The 23,188-nt window shown below is 34.4% G+C and overlaps 1 protein-coding gene across 6 annotated transcripts in view; it reads right to left on the reverse strand.

The window, feature by feature from the left end:
• Nucleotides 1-23,188, reverse strand: part of COL4A5 (collagen type IV alpha 5 chain) — a 246,222-nt gene that overhangs the window by 95,968 nt on the left and 127,066 nt on the right. For all 6 annotated transcript variants that reach the window (XM_015591652.2, XM_015591651.2, XM_015591650.2 and 3 more), the window contains exons 5-17: nt 13,897-13,941; nt 13,750-13,812; nt 11,207-11,260; nt 10,706-10,732; nt 8,716-8,796; nt 6,960-7,022; nt 5,196-5,231; nt 5,066-5,107; nt 4,818-4,910; nt 3,805-3,858; nt 3,653-3,709; nt 3,349-3,393; nt 1,643-1,696 (exon numbers count right to left, since the gene is read on the reverse strand). In XM_015591652.2, coding sequence (XP_015447138.1) covers nt 1,643-1,696; nt 3,349-3,393; nt 3,653-3,709; nt 3,805-3,858; nt 4,818-4,910; nt 5,066-5,107; nt 5,196-5,231; nt 6,960-7,022; nt 8,716-8,796; nt 10,706-10,732; nt 11,207-11,260; nt 13,750-13,812; nt 13,897-13,941 — 714 coding nt within the window. The remainder of the gene's footprint in view (nt 1-1,642; nt 1,697-3,348; nt 3,394-3,652; nt 3,710-3,804; nt 3,859-4,817; nt 4,911-5,065; nt 5,108-5,195; nt 5,232-6,959; nt 7,023-8,715; nt 8,797-10,705; nt 10,733-11,206; nt 11,261-13,749; nt 13,813-13,896; nt 13,942-23,188) is intronic.

Consider the following 23,188-nt stretch of genomic DNA (forward strand, 5'->3'; position numbering starts at 1 on the left):
GACAAATACAATATGAGGTAGATGAAACAGTGAAACAGTACTGAGCTAAGCCTAAGAAAACCTGTGATGTTGTCTCACATTTACTAGCTACATGATCTTGACCAAATCAATTAACTTCCCTGCCTTATATATAGACGAGGATTCTAAATTATTTGTAGTGTAACATCGATGATTTTAAGATTCTTATTTTCTAGGAAACTATAAATATTTTATACAAGATGCCGAATAAAAACTTTGGTACCACTACATCAGTTAAAATCACTACTTTTTAAATTTATTTTATTTTATTTTATTTTTTTAGGTGAGGCAACCCTTGGTTGACTTCACAGATTGCAAGGACCTTGTCAGCTTACAATCCCTTATTTTTTATTTTTTACGCTTACAGCACCTGGTCTTCCTAGGTGGTCTTCAATCCAAGTACTAACCAGGCCCGACCCTGCTTAGCTTCTGAGATCAGACAGGATCGGGCCTGTTCGGGGTGGCTGTAGACTACTTTTTACATTCAGCTATGCTCCTTTTCATAAAACTTGTCAACAGCATAAATTTCGTGTCATTTCCATTATTGGCAGATATTATAGAGCTTATGGACTTAACTATCATCAGGAACAGCTAATAAATCACAATCGATTTTGTGGGTTTGCTCTTGGAAGCTAATGAAAGACAAATTCAGACAGCACTACTACCCTTAACCGGTAGCTACAATAGCATGAAGAACACAGTACTCAACTGTTACTCTACTGGCCAAGACTCAAGTGTAGATGTCTCTCACACACCTTTATTCTCATTCGAGAATTGTTCATAGAAATCTTTCATATATCCATAAGTTCCTTTTAAGGAGTTACTCTGTCCCATAACTTTATTTAATACTTGAAAAACAATCTTATTCTCTGAGATTTTATATCTTCCTTTATTCTAGCTGTGCCTCTTAGGCTAAGATAGCACTTAGATCTAGTTTAGAGATAAACTACCACTAAAATATATGCCCTCTAGGTACATTCAAGTTTGTAACACTCTTCCTTCCTTGCTTGCAAAACAACGCTTTTCATGCAAAGCAATTAGAGACTGGAAAACTAGACATTTTGCTATCTGCTATAAATAGGGGAATTGTGTGCTTCGTACATTCTTTCAAAGTTGCTTTAAAAACAGGCAACTAAATAAATAACCAGTCAGGCTGCATAGCCAAATGAAAAAAAAAAAAAAAAGACGAAGAATTAGCCACAGACTTCTAGGCAATAATTGCATAGAGAATGGAAATGTTTAGTGAAGACTTTCTAAATTCATAGCCATATGCCTTTTTAGTAGGAGGACCTCACTCAAATAGTGCTGAATCCTCTTTCTGGAGAACAAAAGTTTTGCCAATAATGTGTTCAAAGTAAAGACACCAACTTTTCACAATGGAAATGCTAAAGTTAAATAATTCTTCATGTACTTCCACCACACTATGATTTAAGAAAATGAATGAAAATTCAGAGGAAGTGTTATAAAAGAAAAAGGGGCAACACCAAAAGATGGATAAAGAAGGTATGTTTTGAATTTAATAGCTAGTTATTTAGAACTTTTTCATTTATAACTCAACCTTGGGAGAGAAAGGATCATGTTAGCTAGAATAAAACCAGGCACTTCTAAGTAATAAAATTCTTACCTTTTCTCCAACCTTTCCTGGTTCACCAGGGTAACCAGGATCACCAGGCAAACCCTTTAAAATATAGAGGAGAGAGTGACATCAGCAAAAATGGTGGAATAAGGACCTCCCCAAATCTTCTCCTTCATAAAAGTAACAAGAACCCTAGTAAAAATGGCCAGAGTCAACCTTTTTAGAACTCTATAAACAAAAGCATGCAGCAATCCAGGAAACATTTATTTAAAATAAAAAATGGCTGAATCTTGGTTAAGAATGCAGAGCTTTGAGGCATTTTAACTTGCTCTATTCCTATCACCATTCCTCAGCTTCGCGGTAGCCTTGAAAACCAACAGCACACAATTAAGGTTAAAAAACAGTAGCCTGGCAGCAGCTGGGAGGGGAAAGAACTGGGTTGGAGCTTTTTCAAAGCCCCATTCCCAGAGAAGTGTCAGTATTTCATTTGTCTGGTGATTCCCAAACAGTTCCCACTAGTCCCCATCTTGATTTGGCCTGACTTGAGTTCACCTAGTACAGAGAACAGCCTTTTCCCTGAGGATATCTGTACAAAACAATCAGAGGCAAATTGTTGAAAATCATGACCGCCTAAATCATGAAACGAAGACCAATTGTTCCAAAAGAAGTCAGGACTGAGGCCCTGAATTTATTTCCTCTTATACCATTTTATATATTTAAGCCATTTGTGAATATCGAATTCATAAGTTGAAGACTGTTTAACAAAATCACCTGTAAACCAATTTATGTTATTTTATTACTTCCAACATCCAGTTTTGTTAAGAATAATCCCTTTCCTTCAAAATGCTTTCCAAATGTCATCAAATTTTCTAACTGTTCTTGATAACCTCTTTTAATATCTACTGTGGATACTCTTAATATTGAAGCTGCAGGAAATAATTCTCCTGGACTCACATGTTTTTAATTTTCCTCTTTGTATTAATTAGAATTGTCTGTCAAAACTTTTACTGAAAAAAAACTTATATTCACACAAAAAGTTGTATGTGAATGTTTTTACCAATTTTATTCATGCTGGCCCAAACCAGAAACAACCAAATTATCCTTCAATGGCTTAATTCATAAATAAACCTTGGTACACCCATATAATCAAATACTAGTCAGCAATAAAAATAAATGAACTATTTATATACAGTACAATGTATTATGCTATATAAAAGAATCCTAATTAAAAAGGCTATATACAATATGACTCCCATTTATATAATACTCAGAAATAGGTACTATTATAGAGATAGAGAACAGATCGATTGTTGCCAGGAGCTTTGGGTGGTGGAGGGAGAGAAGATGACTACAAAAAGAGTATGAAGGAACTTTTGAGGGTGACGGAACTGTTTCTGATTATAGAGTTGGTTACACAACTGTACACATTTGTCAAAACACACAGAATTGTATAATAATAATGGTTTATTTTACTGTATACAAATTATCTCAATAAATCTGACTTAAAAAAAAAAGAATTTCTGATTCATATTCAAAAGAGAAAGAAATGTTAATTTCCATCATTCAAACAATTTCCAAATCTAAGCCTCTTTGCCCTCCTACTTCTCTATCTTGCCTCTTTTTCTTTTTCTTCCTTCCTTTCTTTTCTTTATTCCTTCCTTCCTTCCTTCCTTCCTTCCTTCCTTCCTTCCTTCCTTCCTTCCTTCCTTCCTTCCATTTTTTTTGGTAGTGGAGAATCACCTTTAACTACTCACTGGAGTTCCTGGTTGGCCATTCTCTCCATCTTTGCCCGGTTTACCCTATAGGATTCAAAGAAATGCAAGAATGTAAAACTGTTATTTAGAAAGTGTAAAGTTAAAGAATATAACAACCTTTATTTCTGCCTTGGACTATATTAAGTAGCCATTTTAGACTCCAATATTATCATAAATAAAAGAATATTTTATTTATTCAATTGTGACATTTCGAGGCAATGAAAGTAGGATTTAAGAGGAAAGAATAAAATTACACACACATTTAAAGATTTTTGCAAAGAATATTAGTAGCTGTAACACTTACTCTTTTGCCAGGCTCTCCTTGCTCACCTTTCTCACCTTTCGCACCACCTGGAAGACCCTGTACACACAAAAGTAGTTTTACATTGGTTTATGAGTACTATGTATCCACATCAATTTACATTAAATGGTGCTAAAGAATTTTAGGTTACTTACTGGAGGACCACGCAACCCTGGAGGTCCAGGAGGCCCCCGGTCACCAGGAAGTCCCTATGCAGTAGTAGGAAAAGGAAAGCAATATTAATACTATTAATACTACGGCTAGCTAAGAATGCTTTTAACAAGCTTAACTATAGACTCATGTAGTATAACCAAAGATAAACAAATGCTTCTAATTCAAAGTTGAAATCTCCTAGGCAAAAAAAAACTTAGAGCCACCTTTGCTCACTTCAGCTAATTTCTATTGTATGTACAAGCCAATTTTTGAGGTAAATAACAAGATAACACTTAAAATGAAAGTATCAATAATTTTTTATTCTTACAAAATGTTTTATAAAAAAAAGCAAGAGTATCTAAAACTAAGAGATTTCGGGGCTGTATAAAACACATACATTTTGGCAGAGAATTAAATGGCCCAATCCATATTAATGGTAGAGTTTCAATACAAATTGTCCTTTATTTTTAACTTTTTTATTAGCATTTAGGTGAAACTACAATGCATGAACTCTGTTCAAGGATGATGGTCCACTATACTATAAAAGATATGTTTGATCCCCTCATCTACTCTAGTAGAAACAAGGTATCAGACAACTATTGCTAAACAGAATACCACATATTATATGACTCCATTTATATGAAATATCCAGAATTGGCAAATCTATAGAGCCAAAAATTTAAATTAATGGATGCCTAGGGTTGGAGAGTTTGGGAAGAAATGGGGTGTGACAACTAATAGGTATGGAATTTTTTTTGGGGGGGGGTGATAACGATGCTCTCAGATTATAGTGATGAATTCACTATCTTGTAAATATACTAAAATGTAATCATTCAATAGGTGAATTGTATAGTATGTGAATTATATATCAATAAAGCTATTTAAAAATTTAATTATCTCACATTCTTAATTTAAAAATACCTTAACATATAACCATATTCCAGCTTATAGTGCATTTTAATGGAATGCCATTGTCATAGTAAGGTGTTCATTGATTTCCTCTCTACATACTCACCTGATCTCCTTTCTGAAACTCTACATCGATTGGTCTTTTCTGTTCACTGATCTGCCCAGGTGGCCCAGGAGGGCCCTGAAGACCTTGCTCGCCCTGTTTGTAAGGTAAAATAAGTGATATTTCATAATTTACACAGACAATAATATAACATGTAAGCAAAATCAGTTGCAAGAAACAAAAAGACAAGTTCAAATGACTATGAAAAGAGAAAACACGAGGTTGAGTAACCAACTTTTTTCTTTACTCACCTTTTCACCCTTGGGTCCTTGGAAATTTAAGCCCATATTCCCCTGAAGAGAGAGGTTTCAGTTTAAAATCTCATTGACAATGACCAAAAGAATCCACACTAAATAAAAGATGTAATGAGAAAGAAAATACCTTTGGTCCTGGAAGCCCTGGTGGACCAGGTGGGCCCTAAGAACAGAAGACCCAGAAAAGGAAACAAGTATTATATTAATAAGTTTATTAAAAATTATATGGTTTCATAAAAGGTGAGGACTAAAAAGCCCTTCAAAATAATATTTCATGTTTTTTCTCATTGCTTTCTAGTCAGAGTTACACATTTAAAATGATTTAAACAAACTAGGTAAACATAGAGACTTCTCATGACAGTATAGAGAGGGCAGGGGAAGAAATGCAAGGATGTGTAGAGGCAGAGGGGTAGAACCAAGCCAAAAATCAATACAAAAGTTAATCTCAACAAACACATTAAATTTCTCATCCAGAATTATAGATTATTTTAGGTAACATAAAGCAATTAACTCTCTAATTATAAAATGTATGTGTTTAATTTTTTAGTTGTTTTATTTTTATATGATTTAACTTTGTATATTTGAGAATGTTCAAGGTTTTAAAAGTTAAAAAGCATTTAAGTGAAACAACAATTGTCTGCCCAAGTGTATCACCTCTCGATCTCAAAGGATCTATTTATTTATATATTGTATCATGGTGGCATTTCTGAGTCTTTGCTTCACATGTTGAATCAGGGTTAATTGGAAAGAAATTTAGAAGTACGGACTAAATCAGTTATGTGGCCACAAGAGCTAAGGGAATTCAAGGTGTAACAACACACTTAGAATATACCAATGTTGTAACAACAGAGTTAGGAAAAAGTGCCATAGTCCAGAGTCTCATGTATTGCAGGAAGTCTACAAGTAAAACTAGCTAAATAAAAGGGTTTTCTAAAACTCTCCGAAAGATTTCCAGGAAAGCAGAAATCACAATCTTTTCTGATAGATTCTTCTAGTACTTAACAAATGTTTCTTTCATTCAAGAATAGAGGACCAATTGTCACAAGCAGAAATGTGCAATCTATAAAGATATAATGAAAACTGTTACTTAAATATATGGTAGATGAGAGATAGAGTGGCACATGAGAAATTACTTTGGCTGAAGTACAATTTTCTTGCCCTTGTAAGCGGACAACAGCAAAGCTCTAAGTCTAAAACATGACTTGAATTAAATCTGAGTATTTCAGGTGTAAAAATACTTAGAACTAATTAGAATAAAAAATATGAGTGACCATAGAGGTAATAAAGTAAGAGACTAGCTGCATATACAGGGACTTTAGAAGTTTTCGCTTCTTTCCAAGGGTATACAAAACCTTATCCCATTGCAGAGTGATTCACTATTTTTACCAATCCTACTATTTTGTCACAGGTCCTTAAGAAATGAGAGACCATATTTTATTTTTGTGAATACCTGTTTTTGTTCCTCTTAAACAAAAAACTGGAATTTGAAGAAACATGTTTCATCAAGTAACTAGAGAACTGCTTTAGAAGACTTCATGAGATGACCAGAATCAACTTCAGCACTGACACATCAAGAGATAACCAACAAAATACTTTATTCTACATCTTACTGTTTGTGAATCTAATTTTTCCCATCTATAAAATCGAGCTATTACTTAGCATATATCATTCATGATAGCATTGTAAAATCTCCAGTAAATAAGAATATTATAGATTGTGAGCACTGAAAATACATTATACTTCAAATTTTATGTATATATAATATATATACATATATGTATATATATGTATAATACACATATAATATATGTGTGTGTATTATATATGTATATATATGTTTGTGAAAGAAATGAAAAGAAAAGGAGAAATGAAATTACAGAAGCAAGCTTACCATCAAACCTGGTGGTCCTGGAGGACCAACTGGCCCTGGCATACCAGCGGGACCAGCCGGGCCCTATCAAAAAGAAGTAAAGAAAATAATAAAAAAAAAACACCTCATTGTATCATAAAAAGAACTAAATGTATGAAATTTGAACTTGAGTTGCCAGAATTCCGTTCTACAATTCTATAATTCTGCAGTATAATCAGAAATTTAAAATGTATAAGAACGAATGGACTAAATAACTATAAATAAATTCAACTAGACAGAACGAATTAAGCTTTTAGAAAACTTGTGTTTTACAGTGATAAATAACAAATGTCGGAGAAACATCATAAGGAAGTTTTAGAAAATAAAGCTATGAAGGTGGGCATTTAGAGGGGCTTTTATGTTAGAACTGGGAAGTGAAAGGCTACTAGTTTCAAGCTGGCTTTTCTAATTTTAAAATAAAAATAAATAAAATTAAAGATAATAAAAGGAGTGAAAATAACTGGGACAAAAATGAGGGAATGTTGCAACTGTTGTGGAACACAATTTGGGATCTTAAAAAGTCGAAAATTTGACTCCCCTGAAATCTAGCAATTCTATAGCTAGGTATAAATCCCTGATAGTTTTGCAATGAAAAAAAATCTCCAAACAGCCCAAATATTCAACAATAGGAAGTTGGAGAAACCACATGTAGAATGTTCACACAATGAAATATTATATGGAAGTGAAACTGAATGAACTACAGCCATATACAATAATATGGATGAATCTTAACATATCAAATAGAAAAAATTGCAGTATTTTTACAAGTATTATATTATTTTAAAAGCAAAACTAAGTATTCTATTACTTAGAGATATATGCATATGTAATATATGGGAGAAGGCAGAAACCACAGGTTGATATAAAATTGTTTGTAATGGTCTAGTTCTCACATGCTGTATTGATCGCAAGTGTTCATTTAGTAGTTACGCTTCACAGCATACATATATTTTGCATGTATTCTGCTGTATTTCAAATATTACATAATAAAAATTTATAAAAGATAAAGGGTAAGATTGAGAGTATGTAAGAACATATGGATAGGTGATGTCAAGTATGAAATGAGGCAGTAGTTTAAAAAGTCCCTAACATTGTACCTTAAGTGATTAAATATTAGAAAGTACTGATTTTTATTTTTGGCAAAGAGATTAATCTTCATGAAATATAAACCTCAAGAAATTGACTTCCTAATACTCCAAAGTTATTACTGTTTCTATGCATGTATGCTAGCTGTAGGCTAACATAATAACTTTTTTCTTAAGATTATAGTTTATGTTCACCATGCATAAATTTTATTTCTTCAGCCTTCAAAATATGTTCATATATAATGCATAGCTGATAGTGTTATAAATGATGCCTTCTAATATCTGAAATGGGAGACCTATGATTTTTATTTTTAATCAGACCATTTACAATTATCAGGACTACTCCTACTACGCTACTGATCTCCACAGCACAAGAATAAGAATATAGAAGCCTATTTCTGTTGCCAAACTCAAAACAAATATTTCCATGGAAACTGGATAGAAAAGCAGAAGAAATAAGGTAATGCTTCTTAAAATTCTCCTTGATCCAGACTGCTTTTATCTTCAGGTACAAAGTATATCCAATGTCTATCAAACTTCACATGATAATTTATATAACTAAAATAGAGGGTAGTAAAGATTTGAGGAGAAAAAAGTGATGCTGTGATCTGATTAAACCAATATAGCAAAGAGGAAAATCAGTGGACGCTTACTTGTATTCCAGGAGGACCTGGATATCCTGGATTACCCTTTGGTCCTGGCAGTGATGACATAATTATACTACCTTGTTCTCCCTGAAAGAAACCATCAATGGAAGTAATAACTAACAGTTATGATACATGAAAACTGACAAGTGCACAAAAAATGATCTGAGAATTCAATTTATCACATAAATGTCCTAGAAGATTAGGCAAATTCAATAATTAACATGAATAAATTTACCTTTTAAAGGGAAATGAGGAAGTGGCCAGAGTATACTGAAGCACAGTTGAGTAATTAAGAGCATATAGTACTTTCAGTTTCTCATTCACTAAAAAACACTTATTAAATATTAGTATTTGCCAAGAATTGTGTTAGGCTCTGGATAATCAGTAGTGAAAAGATAAACAACATCTCTGTTCTCATGTTATTAACAATATACTGGAGAAATGCAGACTATAACATGTAAACAAATAAGATGACAAAATGTTCTGTTAAGGGTTTAAAAAAAACAACATGGTACATGATAAAGAAATAGTGGAGGACTAAAAAGAAATGATAATTATGTGATGTGGTGAAGGTAGTAATTATCATTATAATGGCAATTATATTATAATATATAAATGTATCAAATTCACATGTCGTATACCTTAAGTTTACACAATGTTACATGTCAAATATATTTCAATTAAAAAAATAGTGAAGGAAATTAATTTAGTGTGGGCAGTCATAGAAGGGAAATCTGTGAAGGTAACATTCACGTTGAGATCTAAAGGATAATAAGGAGTCAGCTAGATGAAGATGGGGGAAGAGTGCTGGTTAATGTAAGTAAATAGCATGTACCAAGGACCTCAAAATAAAAGAGTTTGGCACATTCAAATAACTTAATGCAGAGTAGTGTGATCAGTGAGACAAGGGAAAAGTAGTAAAGATAAAGCTGGAAATGTAGGGAAGGGACCAGAACATGCAGGTCTTACAGGTCATGAAAAAGAATGTGGACTCTATCTTAGATGTAGTGGGAAGTCCTTGAAGGTTTATAAGCAGGAAGATTAAATTATAGATTTACATTTTTAAAAGATCATTCTTGGCTGTTTCATAGAAAATCAATCAGGTTGGAAGGTCGGGGATATAGCAAAAGAAGGAACTAGTTAAGCGGCTATTACAATAGCCTGGATGAGACATTATGGTTAATGTGGTGGCAGTGGAGAGGGAGATAAGTGGATGAATTTAAGATATATTTTATAGGCAAAATTAACAGTATTTAGTGATAGAATGGAATGAGGATGTGTGTGAAAAGGCAGAAAATATAAACACTAACTCTCAGGTTTTGGGCTTCTGTAATGGTGTACATAATATATTGTGATGAAAATTTTAGAGATAAGGAAGCCAGAGGGAGGAGCAAGTTTATTTTGGGGTCTGTTTTAATTTTGAACATGTTAATTTGAATATCTGGGAGATATCTGAGTGGAGATATTAGGGAAGCATCCAGGTCAGGAGAAAAGTCTGTTCTAGAGATATAAATGTAGGTATTCAGTAACTAAATATTAATCAAGATCATAAGCATTAATAATATTGCTAGGCATAGAAGAGAAGAGTCGGGACTGTGTCTTAATACCTGCTGGATAGAATAGAATGAGTTTGCATAGAAGACTGCAGAATGACCAGAGATGCAGAAGAAAAATCAGGGAATGATAGTGTCACAGAATACAGGGGGAAAGTATTTCTAGGGGGAGCAGGTGGTTAATTGTATCAAAATGTAATGAGGACTGAAGGTATCAGAAATTTGAGTTTGGTATACACATTTGTAAGTGTATCAGCATGTAGGAGGTATTTAAAGCCACAGGAACAAAAGAGACTACTTAAGAAGAGCTTGTAAATGTGCATCTGCACAACTTCTAGAAGCATAGATTTTAAGAAAGAAGTCAGAGACATTATCTCATTAAAGTTGCAAGATTTCCAAATATTTTATTCAAAATGTTTACCTTCCTGGCATGAGCTGCTTACCTTCATACCTGGAATCCCAGGAGGTCCTTATTATTAAAAAGAAAAGATATATTTCCTTTACCCATGGTGCTTTTTACATAGCTGGCCCTCATGAATGTCTGTGGAATAACTAAATGAATGAATCATGACCACACACACACATATGTATATATATATATACACACACATACAAACATATATATAGGTTTATATATATATATGTACATATATGTAGGTATATGTGTATATATATCAAGGCAAAAGATGCAATGTTTTCCAAATAGAGTCCAAACTAAATAGACTACTGTAGTGTCACTTTAAGCCCTACACATCTTAGGATACTTAGAAATGACATTTATATTAAATACCATAGAATCCTTGCTTTTATCCAGCAACTTTTAAAAAAAAACAATAGTTTTCTAGTTTATTACTTTCCACATGAATGCACTGAGCTCACTTTCTATACTTCTGCTTCCTCTGTCAATTCTTGTGTTCAGTATAATCCCAAATTTTATAACTTACTGGAGGACCCTGTAAACCAGGAAAACCGGGACTTCCTGGAAATCCACGTTCTCCCTAAAAGGAGTTAAAAAATAAAGAGCATAGAGGAACAAGAAACAAAGCATAAGTATACCAAAAGACAATGACATATTGAAAAGTTTTTTTGTAAAAGTCATTTGAAACATGCCAGATTACCAAAAATGCATCAGGCTTCACTTTCCAATTACTTCAATATCAACTATCCATATCAAGTCAACCTTCAGTGACACTTTCATCTCTATTCATCAATCCTAATCAGAAATAAAGAAAAAATTCTTCTACTTCGTTCATTTTTTTTTCTGAAAAATCCATTTTGAGATAGTCACACCTCAGATACCTGGCCATAATCACATTTAATAGTTAATGATTTGCCCCAATTTCCTGCCCATGTATTATACAGATTCTTATTTTAACTCCCTATTGCCTTTTTCTTTTATTGTAAACTATTTCAAATTATTTTTGTAAAATGGAAAAGATGGTCAGAAAGAATGCCATTAATATCACCAAGAGGACAATAATAGCAATAGTTCTAGCAATTGCAGGTCATTATGTTTTCTAGGTACCCAATTTTTCTCACTCACCATTGTAAAGTACTGATATGGACATATGGTTTAGAAAAAGAAAAGCTAAAATTGCTGTAGAAGAACCTTAACCTCCTTTCAAATATCTATATGCCACAGTAATCCTAGAAACATCCTTTTTGTCAGAGGCTTAAAAGAGTAAAATTATTACAGCTGCATGCCTTTGAATTATTGTCTAATACCTTTCTCTCCACCACTTTTTATGCATGGAAAAGGTAGGTCCAGAGAGAAAGGAAGTGGCCTATACATCAAGTTTAGAAGATGAAAACAAAAGAAACCATGTATTCTGGCTCCAACTCTGGGGTTCATTCTGATAGTTACATAGCAAGAAACATAAGAAACCAGTTATTCTGAAAGTATACATAATAAATCCATTTTTAAAAATTTGTTACTTATATAATTGGAGGTCTCAAACACAAACTAATTATGAAATCTGCTAAGGTGCAGCTTTATAAAAAGAAAGAAAAAGATCCCTTTAATCATATAGCATAGTGTATTCATTGTAGATACATTTGGTCTTCAAATTTAAAACTTTGGCTAGTGGTCTGTTTGTTGCTCAAGGCATCCTGGCAAAAAACAAACAAACAAACAAACAAAAAACAGAATAGGTACAAGAATATAGTCCACTTTAACATGCAATTTGCCATGCAAACTAACTCCAAATTGGTCCTATCCTTGTAAGATTGCCCCGATGAAATGAAGAGCACAAGTAAACCTCACAAATCCAAAAGATTGTTGTTGTTGTTGTTGTTGTTTTTGTTGTTGTTGGCAAAGGTCACACTGAACTGAAGAAATATTGGAGATGAAAATAATTTTACTGCCTTCAAGTATACACTACAATAATTATCACAAAATATGGCCTTTGCAATGCAAAATAGTTTGTTCAAGTTATTTTAAATACATGCTCTAATATAAAATCTGACACATGCCATTAGAAAGATCTAGGATATTCATGAATAGTTTCACAGAATATTATGTGAAAAATGGAAAATACCAAAAGAACACACAGAAAGTAATAACATATTGCACTAACTTATAGGAAAAGGAAAAAAGCGAGGAAATAAGAACAGAGGATATAATATGTAAGCTTTCAAAATGAGCAAATTTTCCTCATTTTTTCTTGCTATTACTTTATATTAAATACAGTTGACTAAAAACAAGAAAAGTGGATCAGGAAAAAATATTTTTCCTAAAAGCAACAAATGAACAGGACAAACAGAGACTCATGGACATGAACAATAGACTAGTGGTTACCAGAAGGTAGGGGGGAAGGGGAGGGAAGGTAGACGGGGTAAAAGGGGTCAAATATGTGGTGAACAGAAAGAAATGAACTATGTATATATGTGTATGCCTTACTGTTAAAATGTACATCTGAAACTTACATATATATTTGTCCTATGTAATGTTTTATTTTTCTTTTTAAATTGTTAAATTCCTCATTTACATTGATGAAGAAGAGTTTCATGTTTCATACTAACAGTTTATAGTAAAAATTGATGTACTGTATTACATATGGATTTTTAGGATTTTTCTTAAGGAAGTTATTAAGCAAGGAAAAAAATTTAAATGTGAAATAGTTGAGAACTTAAATTGTATCTAGTTTTAAAAAGGCAAAATAAGGAATGACATTCACAAGTATTACTTATAACAAATAATATAATATTTGAAATATATATATCCTAATTCCTTTTTAACTCTCATCTTACTTTACGCTAAAGTCAGAAAAGGATTTGCTAAGTAATGTTCAACCCAATGCAATATCCAAGTTAAAGCATTACTGATGTTCCAATATATTTAAAATGTTAACTCAGAACACATTCGATGTGTGTTCTAGACATGAAGCTACTATATCTCTTCTTCAACATTCTTCATATTAATTTATTTAGATTTTTAAATCTATTATTATCAAGCATATTGACTAAGATTAAGTTGAAGAAATCTCACCTTGGTTCCATTGCATCCAGGGATACCTTGAGGTCCTGGGGCCCCATCATGTCCTGGCATTCCCTTTGAAAACGGATATGACACATGTATAATATATCTTAGATTATTTTTTAAGGGGTTTTAAATAAGAAGCCAAATCCTACTTACGGGAAGTCCTGGTGTCCCTGGAAATCCAGGAAGTCCAGGAGGACCCTATAAAAAGTAATAAATTCCTTGAACCAAATTACAATTAGTAACAATAAAATAATATCCTAGCTAAGAGAATTATGAAAATTACATTTAGAAAAGCAAAGGACAATAAATGTCTCATTGATTATTATCACTCACTGTTCTTTTAAACATTATAGAAAAAAACTATATATGTTAAATCCTCTTATAGAAAACTGTAGAAGAAACTCCTATTCGAAAGAGCATTGTCTTCATTGTATTTAGTAAAAGCAGACAAATTAGTGGATGAAATGTCTTTTCTAAACTATAAAGTGGTTCTCCCAGGTTTGTGATGAATATTGAATTCAGCAGGGGATGGGTAGGTGTCAAATATATCTGCCTCTGAGAACATCGATGCGACCACTCTCCAAATTCTTCAATCAAATTTCCTTCTCAGTATTGGAAAAGTACATATTCTCTGTAGGTGAGTAATTTATATCTAAGAATCTATCCCAAAGATACACTAGAAATTATGAAACAGAATACTGAATTCAAGGTTATTGATTGCAGCATTATTATTGCTAGAGTTTAGAAACAAACATATAACAATAGTTATACCTAGAGATTAGAAACAACAGGGCCATGCCTAAATAAATGATAGTACATCTACATCATCTACATAATGTAAAGCCATGCAGCTGTTAAAAAAAATGAGGAAGGTCTCTGGACTTGAAATATGTAGTGGTCTTCAAGACATAATGTTAACTAAAAGAAACAAAGTGTATGTAGTCTATATAATATGCTATCATTTTATAAGAAAGGTAGCGATACTTAACAATGAAAAGATTAAAAAAACAAAAACAAAAATTAAAATGATTATCCTTAGGAGGAAGGTGGAAACAGAACGAGGAAATGGCAAGGATGAATGGGGAAATCTCTGACTAAACCTTATAGAACAATGTAAATGTTTTAAATAATTAAAAATAAAAATTAAGAAGAAACCAAAAGGAAATCATTAAAAATTGAAAACAATTAGGAATCAATTAACCTAATGGATAGCAAGAGTTGACATAATGATACAGAGAAAAGAATTATTTCAAATGCCTTTAAAACATATTTTAACTATAATTCCTTAGTGAAATTAGTCAATTCGAAGAGGAAGCAAGAACAGAAAGAAATAACTAATGGCATTTAAGAATTCTATTATTATTAATAAAATTAAAACGGTTATTTTGTTAATTTTTAAATTCCTATTTTGAAGCTAATATAAATATATTGTAGGATAAAGGAAATAATAAATCATGTTAATGTCATTAGGAATCAAGACTTTCACCTCAGGGAGAGAGGTAGCAGGGAGAGACAATAAGTATACAAAAATCTTATTTTAAATTTCAGTTAGAAGTATTAATACGAACTCATGCTATTTTGCTCTTAAAAATATATATCTCTTAACTCTGTCCAAAGAAAAGGCATCCAAACAATGACAAATCCACCAGCAATGAAAACCCCTAATTTCAGATTGTGGTATCTAAGTCATATTTTTCACTAAAAGGATCCTGGATTCAGAGACATGGTCAATTACAGATCTGAAGAGGAAATGTACAAAATAAGCCTGAAGGGTCTTATATCAGAAAGCAAGAAAGTTATCAAATCTCAATATGGTTTTCAGTTCCCGTCAAGATGGCAGAGTAGGTAAATGCTGTGCTCGCTTCCTCTCACGACCACATCAGAATTACAACAAAACAACAGAACCATCATTGAGAATTGATGGATTGAAGTACAGATGAACAGAAGATCTATAACTAAGGACATACAGAATAAGCCACCTTGAAACTCGTAGCTTCAGAACAGGCTGGCCCCACACCCATATGAGGAAGTTAAAAATATGGAGAAATATCGAGGATGCAGAGGTCACCCCTGAGGAGTGAAGGGTCACACACAGCCCTACATCAGGCTCCCAAGCCCACAGTTCCAGTGCCAGGAAGAGAAGTCTCCACAACTTCTGGCTGTGAAAACCAGAGGACATTGTGGCTGAGTGAGATGGAGGGCTGCTGGAGTAACAGGCACTCCTCTTAAAAGGCCTGCACACAGACGTAATCTCTGACGGACTCACTGGCTCTGAGCTTCAGCGCTAGGACAGCAGCTTGAAAGGCGCCAGTGACATACAGGGAGGAACTAAATTGTGTGCCTTTAGGGCGAGGGCTGGAGGGGCAGTTATCTCCCAGACAGAAGTGCTGGCAGAGGCCACTGATTTTTTGTCGAGCCTGCCCCACACACAGCATGCAGACACAGGTAGCCTACATATGAGTCTCCGTCAATCGGGCTAACATCTATGCCCTGCCCTAGTGATTCCCCAAGATCCTGCCCCACCTAAATTGCAGGCCCAGCCAAGCCACTTCCAGTAGCTTTTCCATATAAACAGACTGTTTTGACTCATGTTAGAGACATTCCTAAAATCTCTCAAAGGTTCACAAACCCCAAACAAGCAGCACCTGGCCTCAGTGTGCCCCGTACCAATTGCTGAACAGCCCCAATCCTGTTACTAGTGGCACTCAGCCTCATTTTGCAGTTTAGCCTCTCTCCAAGTAACTCCAAGTCCAGTACAAGTGGTAATCATCTGCAGATCACTTTGTAGCCCCAGGCAGGAAACAGAGGGCAACTGATCTTGACCGGCAACAGAGATCCTCCCAAGAGGCCCACAAATGGTTGCCTTAGGCTACACCAGAGCACCACAAAAGCTTCTCTACAAACAACACACACAAAGGGCAGACTGGGCAGGCCAGGACCCTGATAAAGCAAATCCTTCTGTGTAAGTTCAGCTGCAGCACAACAGCTGCAGCACAACAGCTCCTCCAAAATAATCATAGCCATTACATATAACAATCAGCCTGAAGGTCAATCCTTCCTATTGACATGAGAACAGCAACCAAAGCTCATTGAAATGGGAGGGTACACACAATCCACACAAAGAGCACACCTGGAGCATCCAGCTCAGTCGACCAGGAAGACGGAGCACTGGGTCCCACAGGATGCTTACTATATAAGGCTATGCTACTAAGACTGAGAGACATAGCAGCCCTACATAATATATAGAAATAAACACAGGGAGGCAGCCAAAATGGGGAGACAAAAAAACATGTCTCAAATAATAAAAGAAAACAAAGCTCCAGAAAAAGAACTAAACAAAATAGAGACATGCAATCTACGAGATGCAGAGTTCAAACCACTGGTTATAAGGATGTTTAATAATATCAGTGAGAACTTCAACAAAGAGATGAGACACAAAAATGGAGATAGAAAACATAAAAAGAACCAGTTAGAAATGAAGAATGCAATAAAGAAAGATACTGAGGGACACTAATAATGATAAAATGAATCATACACCAAAAAGACATATTTATTAATATCTATGTTCTCAATCAGAGAGCCTTGAAATATATAAAGCAATTACTCACAGAATTAAATGGAGAAACAGACAAAAACATTATCGTACTAGGGGACCTAAATACCCCGTTGTAGGATATGGACAGATCATCCAAACAGAAAATTAATAAGGAAATAACATCCTTAAATGACACATTAGACCAACTGCACAGAATTGACATTTAAAGAGCCTTCCATCCCAAAACAGCTGCTTATACATTCTTCTCTAGTGCACATGGGACATTCTCAAGGACTGACCACATACTGGGACACAGACATAGCCTCAACAAATATAAGAGGGTTGAAATCATACCAGCCATTTTCTCTGATAGCAATGCTTTGAAGATGGAGATCAACTGTAAAAAGAAAGCAGGAAGAACCATAAATACTTGAAGATTAAAGAACATGCTACTGAAGACTCGCTGAGTCAGAGAAGAAATAAAAAGAGAGGTCAAGAGATACACAGAATGAATGATAATGATATCACAACATATCAAAACTTTTGGGACACGGCAAAAGCAGTAATAAGAGGAAAGTTTATATCATTACAGGCCTATCTCCAAAAACAAGAACAAACTCATATAAAAAAACTCAACAGCCTCATCTTAAAAAAACTCAACAGCCTCATCTTAAAAAAAACTAGAAAAGGAAGAACAAATGAAGCCTAAAATAAACAGAAGGAAAGAAGTAATCAAAATTAGAGCAGAATTAAATGAAATTGAAAACAAAGAAAAAAATAGAAAAAATAAATGAAACAAGAGCTGTGTTCTTACAGAAGGTTAATAAAATTGACAAATTCCTGGCTAGACTCACTAAAGAAAAAAGAGATAGGACACAAATAAACAAAATCATGAAAAAGTATACAACACCACATTTAATAACCTAGAAGAAATGGACCAGTACTTAGAAAATTACAATTTTCCTAGACTGAATCAAAAAGATCTAGAAAATCTAAATAAACCGATCAGCAGTATGGAAATTGAAACAATCATCAAAAACCTCCCCAAAAGTAAAAGTCCAGGACCAGATAGCTTCACCAGTGAATTCTACCTATCATTCAAAGAAAATTTAATCCCTTATTCTCCTCAAACTCTTCCAAAAAATCGAAGAGGAGGCAATACTTCCCAAGTCATTATATGAGGCCAATATTACTCTGATACCAAAATCTGGTAAAGATAACACAAAAAAAGAAAATTACAGACCTTATCTCTCATGAACACAGATGCAAAATTCCTAAATAAGATACTAGCGAACCGAATACAGCAACATATTAAAAAGATTATACACCACGATCAAGTGGGCTTCATCACAGAGGCACAGGGACAGTTCGACATACGCAAATCAATTAATGTGATGCACCACATAAGCAAATTAAAAAAATAAGAATCCTATGATCATATCAATAGATGCAGAAAAAGCCTTTCACAAGATACAGCATCCACTTATGATGAAAACACTTCACCAAATCGGTATAGAAGGAAAGTATCTTAACATAATGAAGGCCATATATGACAAACTCTCAGCCAACATTACGCTTAATTGTGAAAAACTAAAAAGTCTTTCCTCTAAGATCAACAACAAGACAGGCCTGTCCACTGTCATCACTTATACAATATAACATTGGAGGTCCAAGTGAGTGCAATCAGGCAAAAGAAAGATATGAAAGGCATCCAAATAGGAAATGAAGAAGTCAAACTGTCACTATTTGTGGATGACATAATTCTCTATATAGAAAACCCTAAAGACTTCCCAAGAACACTATTAGAAACAATAGGCAAATACAGTAAAGTTTCTGGATACAAAATCAATGTTCAAAGATCCATAGCATTCTTATACTCTAATAATACATTGTCATAAAAAAGAAGAGGTAAATAATTCCTTTGCGATTACAACAAAAAGAATAAAATACCTAGGAATAAATTTAATGAAACATGTGAAGGACTTATTTAATGAAAACTATAAGACCCTATTCAAATAAATTGAAGAAGATATAAAGAAATGCAAAGATATTCTGTGTTCTTGGATTGGAAGAATCATTATAATTCAAATGACCATATTATCTAAAGCATTATATAGATTTAATGCAATCCCCATCAAAATTCCATTGGCATTTTTTAAATAAATAGAACAAAGTATCATCAGATATGTATGAAAACTCAAAAGACCCCAAATTGCCAAAGCCATCCTCAGTAAAAAGAACAAGCCTAGAAGGATCACTCTGCCTGACTTCAAATTATACTACAAAGAGACAATAATCAAAATGGCATGGTATTGGCAAAAAGGCAGACACACAGACCGATGGAATAGAATTGAAAGTCCAGAAGTAACCCCATGTTTATTTTATATGGGCAAATAATTTTTGACAAAAGAGACAAAAACAGACAGTGGAGAAAGGAAAGCATCTTCAATAAATGGTAATGGGAAAAATGAAAAGCAACCTGCAAAAGAATGAAACTAGAGTGTTGTCTATCACCACACACCAAAATTAACTCAAAATGGATTAAGGACCTGAATATAAGACCTGAAACAATAAAATGCGTAGAAGAAAACATAGGCACTAAACTCAAGGACCTTGGACTTAAAGAAGATATTATGAATTTGACCGCAAAAGCAAGGAAAGTAAAAACTAAAATAATGGATGGGACTACATCAAACTAAAAAGCTTCTGCTTTTTCTGTCAACAAGGTAAAGAGACAACTATCCGACTGGGAAAATATATTTGCAAGCAACACCTCCGATAAAGGCCTAATATCAAAAATATAATAAGAATACATTCAGCTCAATAACATCAACAACAACCACAACAACAAAACAATCCAACTGAAAACTGGGCAGAAGACCTGAACAGACATTTCTTCCAAGAAGACATAGAAATGGCCAACAGACGTATGAAAGGATGCTCAACATCGCTAGCTACTAGAAAAATGCAAATCAAAACTACAATGAGATACCATCTGGCACTTGTTAGAATAGCTATAATCAACAGGACAAGCAATAACAAGCGCTGGAGAGGATGCGGAGAAAAAAGAACCCGCATACACTCCTGGTGGAACTGCAAATTGGTACGGCCACTATGGAAAACAGTATGGAAGTTCCTCAAATAACTAAGAATGGATCTAGTATACGATCCAGCAATCCCTCTACTGGATGTTTAGCCCAAAGATTTGAAAACCCATATCCGAAAAGACATTTGCACACCGATGTTCATAGCAGCATTATTCACAGTGGGCAGGACATGGAAGCAACCAAAGTGTTCTACAATAGATTATTAGATAAAGATGTGGAACATATATACAATGGAATATTATTCGGCTATAGGAAGAGATGACATACTGCCTTTTGCGACAACATGGATGGACCTCGAGATAATCATGCTAAGCAAAATCAGCCAGACAGAAAAAGTTGAAAAACACATGATATCACTTATATGTGTGATATAAACCTAAAAGCAACAAACAAACAAGACAAACAGAGACTCAAGGTCATGGATAATAGACTCGTGGTTACCAGAGTGTAAGGGGAAGGAGGGAGGAAATGGGATAAAAGGGGTCAAATATGTGGTGACAGAAAGAAATTTAACTATGGGTGGTGAACATACAACACAAAATATATATGACTTACTGTGTATTGTACACTTGAAACTTACTGGATTTCATTAACCAATGTCATCATAATAAAAAAAAATAAAACGAAAACTTATTTAAAGAAATAATGACTGAAAAGTTCCTTAACATGTTGAAGGAAATATACATACAACTCCAGGAACTCAAGGAGTCCCAAACAAGATGAACCCAAAGCGGCCCACATCAAGACACATTATAATTAAAATGCCAAAGGTCAAAGTCAAAAAGAGAACCTTAAAAATAGTAAGAGAAAAGCAATTATTTACCTACAAGAAAGCTCCCACAATACTGTCAGCTGATTTTTCAACAGACACTTTGTGGGCCAGAAGGAATTGACACGAAATATTCAAAGTGGTGAAAAGCATGGGCCTACAACCGTGATTACTCTATCCAGCAAAACTATCATTTAAACTCGAAGGACCCATTAAAAGCTTCCCCAAGAAAATAAGCTAAAGGAGTTCATCAGCACCAAGCCAGTATTACAGGAAATGTCAGTGGGACTTCTTTAAGAAGAAAAAGAAAGATCAAAAATATTAATAATAAAACGGCATTAACTACATATCTAGCGACAATTGCTTTAAATGAAAATGGATTAAATGCTCCAATCAAAAGATGGAGTGGCTCAATGGATAAGAAAACAAGACCCTTACATATGCTGACTACAAGAGACTCACTTCAGATCAAAAGACACACACAGACTGAAAGTAAAGGGATAGAAAAAGATGTTTCATGAAAATGGAAATAAAAAGCAGCTGGGGTAGCAATACTTATATATCAGACAAAATAGACTTTAAAACAAAGGCTATAACAAGAGACAAAAATGGACCAGGTATTCCTACTTCTGAGTATTTATACAAAGAAACACCACTTTGAAGGGACATGTGAATCCATATATTCATTGTAGTATTATTTACAATAGTCAAGATATTGAGGCAAACTGGGTGTCTATCAATGGATGAATTGATAAAGAAGTGGTATATGTATACAATTAAATATTACTCATCCATAAAAAAAGAATGAAATCTTGCCATCTGCCTCAACATGAATGAACCTAGAGGGTACTGTGCTAAGTGGAGTAAGTCATAAAGAGAAAGACAAATGCCATATGATTTCACTTACATGGGGAATCTAAAGAACAAAATAGATTTGGCAGAAAAAAGGCAGAGTGAGAGACTTCCCCAGATCTCTCCCCTTGAAACAACAATAAGCTGAACATCTAAAACACAACAAAAAACACCAAAATTGCACAACAGCACATCTGAGCATGAGATCTGCGCATAAGATCTACCACAGGTCAGAACCGCGGGTGTCGAGTAGTGGACAGGGAGAAATGAAGAAGCTACCTCTCACAGCCACCGGAGCTCCCTGCAGGAGGAGGGTGAAGGGTGAAGGTGTGGGGACTTCCCTGAACAGCCCTGCCTGGGACTGCTGTGAGACCCAGTCACAGGGCAGAAGACAGAGAAGCGGGACGGGGCCACAGAGAAACAACAGTTGATTTTTACCAGCCCCGGTTGCAAACTGGAGGCTGAGCTGCAGCCCGAACTCCCAACCCAGAGGGCCCCTCACTCCATAACCGCGGAGACTAATCACCATGGAACCCCAGGGGAATATGAGCAAACTCTGCCTAGACTGTCGCTGGCACTGACAAGGACTGAAAATGAGGGTAGAGAGTGAGATTAAATATCTGCAAGAAAAATTTTTAAAAAGACATTCTAAGGCTTTATATAAAGCAGGGATCCAAGAGGCTTAGACGCCACCTACTGGAAACCAAAAGAAAAACACCTTCCTTGCAATAGGCTAAAGATAGATCTTTATATAATAAACCCTCCTTCTGGAAAAACAGCAGAATGCACTTCCATTAATGCCCAAGCAGAGAAATAGTCCATTAAACACCATGAACAACCAAGGTGACAAAGCATCTCAGAAAGAAACAGAAAAATCTCCAGAAAAAAAGCTTACAGACATAGAAATATGCAACCTAAATGACAGAGACTTCAGGATGGTACTTCTGAAAAAACTCAATGAGTTCCAAAATGAGTCATATCAACAATTTCAGGAATTAAAAAAAAAAAACAATTAAATGAGCAAAGCAAGGAGATTGAAACTCTCAAAAACAACCAAATAGAACTTCTGGAGATAAAAAAACAAACTGCAAGAATTGAAAATGAAATAGCAAGCTTGGGAAATAGAGTCAAACAAATGGGGGAAAGGATCAGTGATACTGAAGACAGAAATCTAGAAATACG

The sequence above is a fragment of the Pteropus alecto genome, unplaced genomic scaffold, assembly GCF_000325575.1.
Source record: "Pteropus alecto unplaced genomic scaffold, ASM32557v1 scaffold246, whole genome shotgun sequence".
NCBI lineage: Eukaryota > Metazoa > Chordata > Mammalia > Chiroptera > Pteropodidae > Pteropus > Pteropus alecto.